The sequence below is a fragment of the Mesoplodon bidens genome (assembly GCF_964165515.1).
Source record: "Mesoplodon bidens genome assembly, chromosome: 2".
Taxonomy (NCBI): domain Eukaryota; kingdom Metazoa; phylum Chordata; class Mammalia; order Artiodactyla; family Ziphiidae; genus Mesoplodon; species Mesoplodon bidens.
The window spans coordinates 166,630,457-166,645,058 of NC_138177.1; the positions used below are offsets into that span (position 1 = coordinate 166,630,457).

The 14,602-nt window shown below is 56.4% G+C and overlaps 1 protein-coding gene across 1 annotated transcript; it reads right to left on the minus strand.

Moving 5' to 3' along the window:
• Nucleotides 1–883: 883 nt before the first annotated feature.
• Nucleotides 884–14,385, minus strand: EXTL1 (exostosin like glycosyltransferase 1). Its single transcript, XM_081220580.1, has 11 exons — nt 12,897–14,385; nt 7,949–8,039; nt 7,539–7,646; nt 6,586–6,705; nt 5,929–6,061; nt 5,623–5,729; nt 4,723–4,812; nt 3,930–4,016; nt 3,482–3,642; nt 2,591–2,765; nt 884–2,439 (listed from the first exon to the last, which is right to left on the minus strand). The coding sequence occupies exons 1-11, from the start codon at nt 13,667–13,669 to the stop codon at nt 2,257–2,259; spliced, it is 2,028 nt and encodes a 675-aa protein (XP_081076706.1). The 5' UTR covers nt 13,670–14,385; the 3' UTR covers nt 884–2,256.
• Between the last annotated feature and the right edge of the window lie 217 nt (nt 14,386–14,602).

Sequence of the window (14,602 nt, forward strand, 5' to 3'; positions counted from 1 at the left end):
AGCCTCCGGGGGCAGCACTGGGTTTGTCTTGACTCTGTCCTGACCCACAGCGGGAGGAGGAGGGGTTGGTCACTCGCCTTCCGCTCTGAGCCTCTCTCTTCCCATCTGTGCAACGACCTGTTTGTGCCTTTCCAGCACTGTCATCCGGGGTTGGCTGTGATCTAGGTTTGAGGGTTCTTCGGCCCCTTCAAATCTGAGGGAAGTTGTGCTGGCTTGGAAGTGTGTGTGTGTGTGTGTGTGTGTCCGCTGGTGGAGCTCCACTCCACCCCAATCTTAGGAATCAAATTCCTCCCTTCCCCCAGCCATGGCAGGCTGCAGGAACCTGGATCCTGGGCTTTGCTATATTCCAAGTCCTTACACACCTCTCAAGAGACAGTCATTGCTGTCCTCCATTTTTACAGATGAGAAAACTGAGGCTCAGAGGGGTTGAGTCACTTGCCCAAAGTCACACAGCCCTAGGCCTCCCCCTACAGCAGGGGCTAGGGACCTGCTCTGGGCTGCATATTGGTACTGTATGAGCCCTTGGGCCTGGCAGCCCACAGGCAAGGCCATGCCAAGGTAGTTCAGTGTTCTGGGTGCTGCAACTGTGAGTGGGGAGGGAAAAGGTGTCTCTTTCTCCCAGCTGGGCCTGGCACTTGGAGTCCTCCCCACCGTGGGAAGTCTGCCTGGGTTGCAGCTGTGTGCTTCCTCAACAACTGTCCTTGACTCAGGGCCAGACTGTCTCCCCTCCCCTTAAACTCCCAGTTCCCCCTCCATCTCAAGAATATAGCAGCCCCACGCCTCCCCAAAGAGCCTTCTCTGCATCCCACGCAGTGACTGGCTCTGGGGATGACCTGAGTCATCCAGGGGCCAGAGGTCAAACTGGAGGATGGACGTGGGAGGCCTTGGGGACACCATGTTCTGGCCAGAGAGCTAGTCACTAGTCACGGGAGTTTCCAAAGCTGCGAGGCCATCAAAGCAGAAAAACACCGGATACCCTGGACCTGGTTTGGACCCACCATCCCCATTCCTCTAGAGTGGCCCCAGCTCCCAGGCAAGACCTGAGTCCCCCTCCCCCCGCACAGCTGCTGTAGAGGTATTTATAGCCTGAGCAAAGGGGCAAAGACACGCGCTTTATTTCGGAAGTGATCATTCCAGTTTCAGGTGGGTGAACCCAGGAGAACCCAGCGTCCCCTCCCCCTCTCCACTCTCACCACCTGGGCGCTCGGGACCGCCCTTGCTCCCACACAGCCCACCTAGAAATGGCCCCATCTTAGTCCTAAGTGTGTGGGTCAACCAGTTTTCCGACTTCAAGCTGCGCACCACCAATCTCGACGTCCCCGCTCCCCCTAATCCCACCCGATGGGCGTTTCGAGCTTCCTTCCCTTTCCGGGGGGAGGGAGCGCGGCGCGCTGCTGACCACTAGTGGTCCAGGCTGGTAATGCAAGACGACGGCAGTGCCTGAGCCGAGGGGCCCGGGCCCAGGCCCGGCAGGGCCACCGGCGTTCCCATACCACCCCCAACTGTGCTCCGCCAGGTAGGGAAGGGAGCCCCGAAACTGGCTCCCCGGCACTTCTCTGCTCTATTCTTGGGGCGCGAGGATTGCGCCCAGGATTCTGCGAGAAGCTGCTTTCCGGCCGGACTAAAAACCCGGGGGGGAGTGGGGGTGGGAGGTGCAGTTTTGTGTCTTACTCCGCACACCCTGTCCACACCCCCGCCACTGTCGCCACAGAGCCAGGCATATAGTTGATGTCATTTCCGTCTACCTGTTCGTCAAATATTTGTGGCGCACCTGCCAGGCCAGAGAGACGAGGACACGGCACTGCCCTCCCGGGACTCCCGGGTCAGTCCTGGGGCCTGACGGTGTACCTTAAGAGGCAGCATGAATAGCGTCGGGACTAAGGGACACACCCGGCTGTGAAAGCGCAGAGGATCCGGGGCGGGGGTGGGGGTCAGGCAGGTTCGTGGAGGAGGCGAGGATCTGAAAGAGAAGTAGATGTCAGCTCGGCAGAGAAGCCGAGAAAGGCATTCCAGGCAAGGGGTCTGCGAAGGCAGAGGAAGGGTCCCAGAGCCAGCGACGTGGGAACTGCCACTAGCGGCTAGGCTGGGGGGTAGGGGGCGAGGCGGTGGTTGGCCAATCGGGTACTGCCGTGCTGGCTAAATGGCAGCCTTGATTGGGTCTCCAGATACCGCAAGGGAGGAGGCGGAGCCTCCCCCCTCCCCCGAGGCAGTTGCAGCGACCGGTGGGAGCCGGGCCGGGGTCTCAGCTAGTCCCTCCTAGGGCTTCTCCAGGCTGCGATACTTCTTACGCAGCACGGACACCGGGTCCTTGAAGAGCACTGGGTCCAGACGGAGGCGAGAAGATACCAGGGGCATGTGGCCGAACCCTGCCGCCATCTGGTTGATGCAGTTCTGGGCTGCGGGCTGCGGCTCCTGCCTGAGCCCCGCACCCCCAGGCTCCTAAGGGGGGCGGGGAGAAATGAGTTGGAGGGCTTCTCTGTCCTCGGAACCCCATCCTACCCCCGCCTCGTGCAGCGAAAAGGGTTAGGGTTGGAACGGGAATCCCTTCCCCAGCCGGGGCCCAGTGCCGACCACGCCCCTAGATCCTCACCAGTGGAGGAGGCCTGGCCTCCTGATGCCACATCCCATAGGGCACCTTGATAGGGGGCAACTTGGTGACAGATGCTACTAGGAAGTTCATCAGGACATCCACACAGGTGGGTGCCTCATCTGCCAGGGTCCTCAGAGCCTTGGGCAGGGAGTGGGTGAAGAGGGTGTGGTAATACCTGGGTAAGGAGGGAGGAGTGGGAGAGGCTGCAGCCGAATCCACCCCCACCCCAGGCCCCATTCTTCTCCCTCCTGACCTTACTCTCCCTTTGACCCCAATTCCTAAGCTTGTGAAAGTCCTGCTCCCTTTTCTGCTGAGCCCTGGCTGCCTCAGAGAGCTCCCACCCCAAGTATGCACCACTCTCCACTACTCTGTGCTCTGTGGCTTGTCTGCAGCCAACGGTGAACCCCCTGCCCCCTCCCTCACTGCTCCTTGGGGCCCCCTTCCCTGGGCTCTGAAGTCTGAACTCAGAGCCAGAATGAGGGGAGGATCAGCTAGTTCCAAGGCCATCAGACATGGCAGGCCAAAGACCAGCTTCAGGAAGGCTGTGGATTCACCCACCCCCAAATCCAAACACTGTCCATATCCTCTGCATGGCTCTACTTAAAATACAACTAGCTGCCATTTGTTGACTATCTGTGCGCCAAGGACTTCATGTATTTTTGTTATTTGATGATCATACCAGCCCTGTGAGGTGAATACACTTTACAGACAAGTAAACTGAACCTCAAGAGAGGTGAGGAGACTTGCCCATCACAGCACTGGGAAATGGCCTTGAACCTGGATCTCTGGGCTCTCGGCTGACTGCTGTGTCCACTCCCACGCCACCCTGCTCCTGGTTCAAAGGAGGGTTCTCTGGCCCTCTGAGCCCAGCGCCGGGGCTGGCATGTGTACCTATGGTAGAAGGCAGCCGAGGTGAGAACCATGGAGAATTCGTTGGTCCTTTTGGCAGTGTAGCCCCAGCCACCCCGGGCTTCATCCCAGAAGTGGCTCCACGTCAGAAAGCCGACCATCCGCTCCGGGAAGCTCTGCCACACCACAAAAGCGAAGTCCACCTGGGGAGATATTTAAGTAAGGTGTGAGGAAGGACTTCCTGCCCAGCCAGGAGCCTCCCGAGACATGGAGGCAAGGCCAGCCTGGCTGAGGGGACTCAGGGGAGAGGAGAAGGGAGCTAGAAAATTTCCAGGGGATGCTTAGGGGAACTTTCCCAACTGGGAGGTAGAAACTGCTTTTGCAGCTAGGAGCTGAAAACTCCTAAAGCAGGAGGCTGGACTTCTTGATCTCTGGTCATCCCAGCTCCCGGGGTCTGAGGGCTGCCAGGGCTCCTCTTGGGAGTCCTCACCTCACTTGTGGAAAGACTGCTATGGGCATCCAGGCTGAGGATGGCATCGGTGTTGATGGCACTGTACGGGAAGAAGCGGTCACTGACCTGCAGGGGGAGGGAGCGGAGGGCAACTCAGCCGTAGGACCCCTCCCCAGGCTCCCATGATGAGTATCTGCACATCTGCTAAGCAGGAGCCCCTGCAGACATGGTGTAGAAGGAAGAGCAGTGAAAACAGCAAGTCTGCCCGGAACTCGGACCTGAGGACCTCATTTTCCCTCTCTGGAGTTCAATTTGCCCTTTGGTAAAATGGGGCCATTGGTGTCTAGGGCCCTTCCAGTTTTGACATTTGTCACACTAGATGTTCACCTCGACCCTGGAAGGGTTGTCAAACATCCTTTGTTTGAAAGAAACAGGTCCGGAGAGATGAAGGGACTTTCCCAGAACGGCACAGGCAAGCAGGTGTGCCACACCAACCCAGGTTCTTGGAAGCCACCCCTTCACCCCAACCCAAAATGCTGCCACCTACCCAGGTTTCCCCTCTATCCCTTACCCGGGACAGCGATGTACTCTCTCTGCCTTCCTTCATCACACAAAACCCCAGTTCTCCGGAAGCACAGTTCACGAGGGCCAGGGATGGAAGAGAATCATTTCTATTAGGCCTGCAGCTGAAACCCATGGTCTGATTTCTCCAGGCCCAACTTGAAGTCCAGCTTTGGCTCAGGCCCAAGTAAGTCACACTGTGTATGTCCTCCCCAGATCTCAGGTTTCCGGGGGTGAGCCCACCCTTCGACATCCCTCCCCCATCTCTCACCTTCCTGTGCCCATCAATGACTGTCAAGGGCACTGCTGTCTTGGGCCACCTGGTTGGGGGTGGCTTCTCACTGCTCCAGAGAACCAAGATCTGGAAGGAAAGGGGGATGTTCCTGAAGTCTGGGTCAGGAGGCCAGGGTGTGTGTGGGGTGTCCCAGGAGTAATCTTTCTCAGGGTGGAAGAAGTTTGGAAGAGCAGCTGTATATGTGAGTTTGGGAGGAGTTTAGTTAGAGCCCAGGTCCTTTCATGACTGCCCTGTTTTTGCCTCTGAGCTTCCGGAAGGCATGAATTCCAGTGACACGAAGCTAGCTACCTGTAGCATTAGAACTCAAGTCGCACCTAGCCTGGGCCCTGACCCCATGCCCCATCCCCATCTTCTCTCAAAGGTTTTCATTCTCTTCCTCCTGCTCCTTTATCATTCCCAGCCCAGTTCAAATGTCCCATCTTTGAAGCTGATCCATCTGCACCCTGGCTGAGCTAACTGCTTGTCTCCTTTCCAAGTACTCTCAAGAGCCTATCTGGCTTCTCTGGAAATGATATTTGACAGCCTGTGTGCTGGGAAGTGCTAACTGAATATGAATCTGGGGCAGAATCCTTTCCTACTTTTTCTCTGCATCCTCAGCATCAAGCCCAGGGTGCTCAGAAAAGGCTGGATGAATAAACGAATAGCATGTATGTTTTTCAGGTGGCTTTGTCAGTTTCCATGAGGGAAGGGGGGACAGAGGTGGGGGAAAGGAACTAGAAACTTGGGACTGAAAGAGGAAGGCAGCAATGGTACTTGAAAATCCTTCCCGTGCCTCCCCCCAGAATGTGTAATCCTTGTGTCCAGATGTCTTCAAGGGCTCTGCCCTGTTTTGCCCCCATCCTGGATCCCGGCACCCCAGCTGGCAAGGGGGCAGACCTGGGCACAGTGCTGGGAGCCTGCCACAGCCTGGATGAGCTTCAGGGGGGGCTGGCCTGGAGCGCCCCCCCAAATCAGGGCGCTGAACCTGCCCAGAGGACGAGAGCCTGGAGGAATGAGACACAGGCTGTTAGGGCGGGAGGGGACAGAACCCCCCGAGAATGATCTGAGTTGGGGACTTGGGGAGCCAGAAAAGATGTGGGAGATTTGGGGAGGGGCTTGGTGGGGCTCTATGGTTGAGGCTGAGGCAGAGACTTGGGGAGAGTTGATGAGGGGACTTCAAGTTGCCCCATCCCTAGGGCATACCCTGTTGTAGGTGGTAGAAGGGGAAGTCCGAGGGGCTTGGGGAGAAAGTGGGCAGGGCCAGGATTGCCCCTGGGGGGCTGTTCCACAGTAGCGAGGGGTGAGCAGAGGCTCCAAAGATCCGGTCCTGAATAATCTGTGAAATGAGAGAAAGCTGTGCAGAGGGAGAGGCCAGTGTGGCCATGGGCGGGGTCTGAGGAAGTGAGGACCTGGTGCAGCCCCACACCTCCCCCTTCAGGAATCTGGGGAAGGCAGCATCTGCAACACCAGATCGCTGGGGACAGAAAGGTTCAGAAGTCCAGGGTAGGGGGTCACTCAGTGGTGCTGTCTTCACTCATGGCAGCTACCACTAACAGGTCATGACATTTTTTCCGGACCCAGAATCCCTCCCAGCATACGCCCCAGGCAACCAATGCCCATCAGCTGGAGTTGGCACATGCTTTGAAATCTGTCTGCTACAGATGGGGAAACTGAGGCCAAGACTGGAGAAGGAACTCATTCAAGAGCTCCGAGCCAAGTCTCTGATTCATCCCAGAAGCATCTTCAAGGGGGAAGCCCAAACACCAGGGCAGAGGAGGTGTCCGAAGAGAGGGGCATGGAGAGGGGCAGGGATGACACAGAGCCAAACACCAGAGACCCCGTCAGGTGAATCCCCCTCACCTCCAGAGCGGTATGGATGACCTTCTCCACTGAGGAGAAGTAGGCATCCCAGAGAAACTGGGTCTGCTGTCGCAGGGCAAGGACCCGTGTGAGGGGCATCTCCTGGAGGGCAGTCAGGACCTGGGGCACAGAGGGAGCAAAGGAGAAGGCATGGGGCCCTGGCAGGCCCTGACTCACCCTAGGGTGGGGACAACCTAGGTTGGAGGTCTGGGAAGCAGAAGCCCGCTCCCCACATTTCTCCAGGTGGGTTGGCAGCTGCCAGCCTTGGCAAAATCCTAGGTAACTTAGCAATCAAGAGTTCAAGGGTCACACAGAGCTGAGTTTAAATGCCGCTTAGGAACCGTGTGACTGTGGATGAGCTACTTAATCTGTCTGAGTCTGTTTCCTCATCCGTAAAGTGGGAACAATAATGGTACTTGCCTCGTAGGGTGATTGTGAGGATTAAATTAGATGATACATATTAAGGGCTTAGCACATTGTAGAGGCTCAGTGAATGGAGGCTATTCCTGTTAACTTCTTACACCATTCTCACCTCTCAGGGGGTTCAAGGCTCATGCATATGTTTTTCAGAGCTGGGCAAAATGAGTTTCATCAGATGGAAGAGTCACTCTGCATTTTGCTTCCCCACCCCAAGCTCCATGTAGGCACTCAGATTTTGGATTTTTTGTAGCTTTCCTTTAAACTAGGTATTTAATCAGTCATGGACCAGTGGGGTTGAACCCATGGAGATCATCTGGTCTAACTTATCCCATTGTACAGATGGGGAAACTGAGGCTGAAAGAGGCTGAGTTCTTGCTCTCAGCGCCCCAGAGTCTTGGGGCTGGGTGCAAAATCATCAATATACACAGATGGGGGATAAGAATGAGGACCTAGACCAGCCTGGGGGCCGGGATCCCGGGGTCCTCCCATTTCCCGGGTCTAGTCCCCACCCCATTGGTAGGGCCCTGAGCTACCTGAAGTGGGAGCCTCTCGTCAGCTACAATGGCCGCCTTGGTCCAGTCGATGACCTCAGAGAAGGGCAGCTCCCAGCGAGGGCTGAGAAGCACAGGGATGCAGCCAGCCTGGGGGGTAGGGAGGTCACTGGGGAGCCCAGTCCCACCCTGCACACACTCACCCCTCCTCCCTTTTCCAAGTCAGCAACTGCTGCATTGGGGACAAGGGGTACAGAGGAGAGAAAAGTGGGGTTTTTTGGGGCGGGCTGTTCTGCAGAGGGTGCAGTGAATATGGCTGTAGGCACATCTGAGTCCCAGAGTAAAGGAGTGGGCAGCTCACCGGCCCTTCCCATTGGCCTGGGCCCAGACTGCCCTTCCAGCTCAGGAGTGTAGGGGGACAGGGATGGGGGATGCCCAAGTTGGGGTTGTACCTGCAGGGCTTGAAGGAAGTGCAAGACATCAGGACTGCGGCCAGGGATGAGGCAGAAGGTGGCATTGGGTAGCGTTGCCCCAGGGTGGGTCCTAAGGAGCACAGGAGGGGGCCCTGCACCCAGGAGACCTGAGCCAGCTGCCCGTCACCCCCGACTCCCCTGACAGCCCCCCAGCCCTCCACACTAACAATCCCAAATTCACAATGTACCAACCCACCACCATGTTCTCATACGTTAACAGACACTCTTGCACGCGCCCAGCCATACACTACCCCTCGCCCACAGCTGGGGTAGCAGCTCTAGCTGTGCCGCTGCCCTTGGTGGTATTAGACACCTCCCTTCTCTTCTTAGGACCTTGGTTCCCTCGTTTGCAAAATGGGAGGTGGTGGGAGCTGACGTTTCCAAGGCTGGTCTGACTTGGGCAAGCACGCGTTTGCCCTCCCACCTCTTGGCCTCATGCAGACTTCTGGGCGGCCCTCACCTGAGTGGCCTCCATGCCCTGCCCTCTCCCCATCCTCAGAGCCCAGGCCCGTGAAAGGCTCTTCTGTCAGGAGGTGGGCTGGGCCTGCAGCCTGGAGCCACACAGGAAGCCGCTGCCCAGAGGCCCCCTTGCCCAGAGGACAGGCCTCCTCTGTTCCTCCCACCTCCCCCCACCAGCCCCAGGGCCACACTCAGGCTGTGTGTGCCTGTTGGGGGGAGGGGTAGGAGTCACAGCCTCCTCAGAGCCACCACCCTGGAGCTGCCCAGCCAGGGAAGGAGTGCCCATGACCTGGCTATGGGGTGTGTGTGTGTGTGTGTACAGGACTCCAGGGCTCACAGGCCTGCTCAGAGTGGGACTGTTGAATAGGGCCTAGAGGGTCCCAGGACCCTCCTCAGCTACAGCCTATCTGGTCCTGAGTCTGAACCTTCAAGAAGCAATCCTAGGAGTACTTAGCCTCTGGACCAACCCTCATTGAACAGATGGGGAGACTGAGTCTCAGAGAGACCCGAGGACGGGCTCAGGGTCTCAGAAAGGGCTGAGGGAGAGCTGGAACTAGAACCAAGGTGTGCTAACTCCTGGCCCCAGGTTATCTGAACCGCCCCAGACCTGCTGCCCAGGGGTCTCCCAGAGGACCCTGCCTTCTTTGCCCGATGCTCAGGTGTCCCACCTGGCTTCTTCTGGAAGAAGCTACAAGTTAAAAACAGGACACCCTCCACCTCATTGAGAGCCACAGCACCAGCCAGCCACAGCCCTCCTCCTCCCCCAGTAAAGCCCTAAGGGCCTGAAAACCCTTAAGTTTAAGGCTTCAGAGAACCCAGAGCCAGAAAGCCTGCTGAATAAACTGTATCAGTCGGTCCTCGTTAACGACTACTGTTCCCTCTGTGTCTTTGTACCTCCTTCTCTCTCAGCCTGGAGCACCCCTTCCTGCCTTGCAGCCTGAAGAATTCCTCCTACTTGGTCTTAATGTATAAAGTTCAAATATCACCTCCTCTGGGAAGCTTTCCTTGGTCTCTCCAGATATGGCTTCCTCCTCTCTGCTCCCACAGCCCTACGTGCACTGCAGTAGTAACAAGCCAAGCTAACGTTTACTGAGCATGTCCTTTGTTCTAGGTGCTTTACGTGCATTGACTCACTTCATTCTCACAGCAACCCTAAGAGATGGGAGGTATGTGCTGTTAATATTCCATTTTACAGATGAGGAAACTGAGGCCTAAAGAGGTCACACAGCTCTGAAGTAGAGGAGCCGGGCAGGCAGCTTGCCCACCCTCACTCTGCTTAACAATGTGTGTCACACCAGTGACTTGTCTGTCTCTCTAATAAGACTAAGCTACTTGAGGGCTGAGGCTGTGCCTCGCTCATCCAGTGTCCCCAGGGTCTAGCAGGGCACCTGGCAGAGTATGGGCACTCACTGGGGGCTAAATGAATGAATGCTCAGTGTGCAACAGAGGAGAGACCCAGGACCAATGGACTAAATGTCTGAAAGGTCAGTTTCGGCACAAATTCTAGTAATGGAGCTGTCTGAGAATAGCCAGTGGGTGGCCTTGGGAGGTGGTGAGTTCCCCATCAGAGGCTAGACGAGCACCTCCGTGTGTGTGTGTGTGTGTGTGTGTGTGTGTGTGTGTGTGTGTGTGTGTGTGTGTGTGTGTGTGTGTGTGTGTGTGTGTGCGTGTGTGTGTGTGTGTGTGTGCGCGTGCTGTGACCCTGTAAAGTGCTTGGCATGGACTTGGGGCCTCAGTGTCCAAGGCTGCTGTCAAGGTGACTCCACCCATGGCCGCAGGCAGGGCTGCATTGCGACTTCCAGTGCCCTGCGTACTTTGGCCTTTGCAGTCCCTCAGCCATAAAAATATTATAAAAATTATATTCGATAACTGTGTTGGTATAAAAATGAACATACTAATATTATATATGAAAGCACTTTCTTCTATTTAGAAGTTCACTTTTTTCTTCTGATTTTCAAAGAAATGAGAACATTTTCATGGGCCCCTAAAGTATCATGGGCCCTAGGCACTGCACCTCGTGTGCCCAGTGGCGACAGGCCAGGGGACCTTAAAACATGCATTAAATTTATGTAAAAAACCCAAAAAAGCAGGGGAGAGCATATACACATGTTTATATACACCCAGAGTACTTCAGAAGAGACGCAAGAGAAACTAGAAAGGGTAGTTGGCTCCAGGAGGGAAAACTGGGTGGCTGGAGACCGGGGTGGGAGGGAGTTTTTACTGTATACCCTTTTGTGCCCTTGGAATTTTGTACCATGTGAATGAATTCCCTATTCATAAAAATAAATAAATAACAATTTAAACGGGTGGAGGCTTATTCTAAAGCAATATGAGACTGTTCAGCGAAGGTGGAAAAATATGGGCTTTGGAGCCAGAAGCGTGGTTTAATCCCAGCTCTGCTGCTTCTGAGCGCCTGATCGGAGCAGTGAGGGAGGCTGTGGTGAACCGTGGGAGCTTGTCACCAAGGCCCTTGGCTGGCTGCCTCCACGTCTCTGAGCCTCAGTTTCCTGTTCCCTGAAATGGGGATCATAACACCTCCCTTGAAGGGTGCTCGAGAGGATTAGCCATGAATTATGTAAAGCGGCGGAGCAGGCTCTCCCCAGATGTCCACTTTCTCCCCTCCCCCCTTCCCCCAGCGGAGTGAATGTGGGACGGTGGCAGGGACCTGAATCGCCTCTTTCTCTGGCCAGCACTTGTTTATTCAGGCCACCTTCTGGGCGCTGGCCTGTGGCTGTGGGCCTCCCTCTCTCTCTGTCCCTATACTTGACTGGTTGCTCAGGCAGCTGCCTGGCACGTCAGGGAAACTGAGGCTCCAGCTACTCCAGAGATTACAAGTCCTGTCGCCTGCAGGTGGGTTGAGGCCAAAGACAGAAAAGCTTGAAATTCAGAGGACAGTTAGAGGCTGTCTGGCATCACACCTTGGAAATACACTTATCAAAAACGCTACTCAGAGGGTGGCCCATGCCTATTAGAAAACGTTGGCCAGTTCTGGCCAGTTTGGATTCAATCAGTAAACATTTAGTGAGCACCTACCTATTGTGTGCACTCCCCAAGTTTCAGTTTCTCAAAGAAGTTCAGGCTAAAATAACTTTCATATTCACCAGTAACCGACTGCATTTAGCTGTAACTAAAGTCAGCTGAAAGAAGAGCTTCCTGTAACCAAGAATAGCTAAGTGCCTAATCAGAAGTAAGGCCAGGCAAGGTGAGCAGAGAACCTTGTCACCAAAGGTGAGCTCTGTCTGAGTTTGGAGTTTGAGGTACCTGACGGGATCCGCAGCTTTTCGGGTGATTGCCGAGGATGCCTGCTAGGGATGGGTCCTATCGGAAGGGTCATGGGGACTGAGGGGCCGTTCTGCTCTTACCCCTGGCTGCGGGGCTCCCTGGAGGCCATGTGCCTTCAGGAGGTAGAGAGATTCCATTCCCACAAGAGCCCTGTGGCTGAGAAAAGCCCCAGGAGCCCCAAGCAGAGGCAAAAATGGAGCTTGGCCACCTGAAGAATTCCTGGGAGGGAAGTGGAGCTCAGAATAAGCCATGTTGTTCTAGCAAAGAATAGGGAGATACTTGAGACAGGGGACAAGGGAAGGATTCTAGAGTGACAGGTTCCACCTCCAGTCTGCCCAGCCACACTTTGGATACTGCTGGCCTCCTGGGGGTTGCAGAGGGGTTAGGGTGCTTAGGCGTTAACTGCTTTACCACCTGAGGTGTGTCACCACAACTAGCCCAGGTAGAGACAAGTTTCTAAGTGAGCTCTCCCTGTCCCCAAGGGTCCCCATGCCTCTTGTATATATTCAGGCACTTTCACTGGTAGGAATTCTTCTGTAGGTCTGACTTAATTCGTATTTGCTATAACCAAAGCCTGTTACCTTGAGAGGTTAATCCCGGAAACTAGACATAGGAGCAGCTTCCACCTGTGACCATGGCTCTGAGGCATTTGACAGGATTGATCATAAACTCTTGCTTAAAACACAGAATTCTAAGGCTGAAGGCTTTGGAGCCAGGCAATCCTGGATTAAAACACTGGCTGTGTTCTTTCTGGCTGGGTGGCCTCAGACAAGTTACTCAACCTGAGCTTTTGTGTCTGGTACACCAACACTTCAAAGATAAAGATTAGTATTATTTTATTATAATCATTTATAAAAAGTGCTTAGCACATAGTAAGCACTATAGAGTTGTATGTTAAATAAAATATTAGGGAAGGAAGGATTGGAATAAAAGAAGAAGAATAGGAGTGAGTCATGTTTTATGCTTTTAAAGATCCCCAAGGAAGAATTCCAAAACCTTCCTTGGACACCTCTTGCAGCAAATCACCATCTCGGTGGTAGTGTTCTCTGCGGTCTAGCCTGATTCCCTCCTGCTGCAGCTGAGGCCTACGTTTGCCCATCTCAATCCTGCCCTCTACCCTGGCCCCTGGGCTCGCTCCCATCACATACCCTTCCCATCCAGCCCCCAAGGGGAAAGCTCCACTTACTGCTTGGGTCCACGGTCCTGCTCACAGTGCCCATCCCAGGGGCAGGCAGAGAAGTCGGTGCCTGCCACGTGCCACCTGCCCCTGTCCTCTGCCAGGGCTAGCAGGGCCACCCCGGGTCGAGGACTGTGTTGCTGCAGCTGGCCAGGTGCCCCACCTCGCAATGGGTGGGCTTCAGGGAGAAGCGGGAGGGCCACGTCAAAGCCGGGCCGGAAGGTGTCCACTGTGGGACTGGCCTCGGCCACCATCGCCTGTCCCAGCTGGAAGGTCCGGGAGCAAGGGGCTGGATGGAGACTGAGGACCAGATGGTTCCTGCCCCCATCCCACTGCGGGGGCACCGGGTCACACTCTCCAGTGGGGGTGTCCGGGCTGAGGAGAAGGAGGAGGCAGGCCTCGGCAGCGCTGAGCGTGTGGTAGCGGGAGCCCTCGATGGAAGCCAGGATCCTGCGGTGAGTCTCAGAGACGGGTCCAGCCGCGGGGTACACGAATACCTTGAGACCACCACCTCTGCATTTCGAGGTGTCAAAGCAAGCTCCCCAGTTGCAGCTGTCACCACGGAGGGCTTGAGGAGGTTGAGGGCCATCTTCCAGGAGCTCCCCAGGCTTGGCGAAACTCTGCAGGAGCTCTGCGTCCAGCCAGCGGGGCCAGCCTTGGGGGGTTCCTGCCCGGGGTCTGGTGGGCACTGCCAGGCGGAGAAGGGGGAAGAGTCCCAGCAGGACGAGGAGCCAGGAGGCCAACAGTGCCAGCCAGAGGGACTTCCGTCTCCATGACTGCATGTGGCCACCCACAGCCAGGGCTGCAGGAAGCAAGAGAAGCAGGGGCCTGAGTGTAGGCCTCTGGGACTGGGATCCACCTTCTAGGTCAGCACCCTCATCATACAGATGGGAAGACTGAGGCCCATCGAGGGAAGGCTGCCTGCGTAAGATCAAACAGCAAGTCACAGGCCAGGCACCGGGAGGCCAGGTAGGACCCAGCTCTCTGGCCCTGCCTTCCTGCGGTCAGGACTCTGCTTCCTCGGCCTTTGGACAACCAAGCCAGCCTTTGCCCTCCCAGCAGGGCCCCCTTCCCCTGGCGCTGCTCAGGCTGATGCAACCCCTGTCCAGACTGCAAGGCAGTGTCCTTCTGCCCTCCTGGCTGCACCCCCTGACCTTGGCCTCAACGGAGAGGAGGGCCATCTGCCAGGCCATGGGGGGCCCATGAGGGTTCCCACAGGAGGCGGCTTGGCCGGGGTGCAGGGCTGGGTGGAAGCAGGGCTGGTCTCCCCAATCCTCCCCCTGCCTGAGCAGCCCCTGAGCAGCCTGGCCACACCTGTGCCCACTGGCAGGCACTCCTGGGCTGTGGGCCCTGCAGCTGGTGCTTAAATTAGACCCTGCATCCCATGTGGGCTCTCAGAGTCAGCTGAGGTCAAGGCCTGAGTGCAGCCAGTGGCCCCTACCTGGGGGGCTGGGAGGGCTCTGGGTCCTGGTCCTCTCCCACCCTCCCACTGTCCTGGCTCAGGCGGCTCGGCCCCTCCTCCCTCCAACGCTAGTAGCTGGTCCTGCACCCTCAGGCTTGGAGCTACCAGGGTGCAGAGGCCAGGGACCCCATGCCAAGCCCCTGCCCCATGGTCCCCAAGCCCCGCTGGTATCTTGCGTCCCCTCTCAGGGCAGCATCTGGCCAGTCTAGATCTCTTTCCTAGCGGCAGCCTGGCTCCTCCCCTGCCAGCCCTG

Excerpts from the sequence above, each read along its gene's own strand:
- EXTL1 (XM_081220580.1), bottom strand. The coding sequence starts at position 13,669 with ATGCAGTCATGGAGACGGAAGTCCCTCTGGCTGGCACTGTTGGCCTCC. Across the intron at positions 5,730-5,928 it reads CTTCTACCACCTACAACAGG|GCTCTCGTCCTCTGGGCAGG; the intron begins GTATGCCCTAGG and ends TCATTCCTCCAG. Across the intron at positions 4,017-4,722 it reads TCATTGATGGGCACAGGAAG|GTCAGTGACCGCTTCTTCCC; the intron begins GTGAGAGATGGG and ends CTCCCCCTGCAG.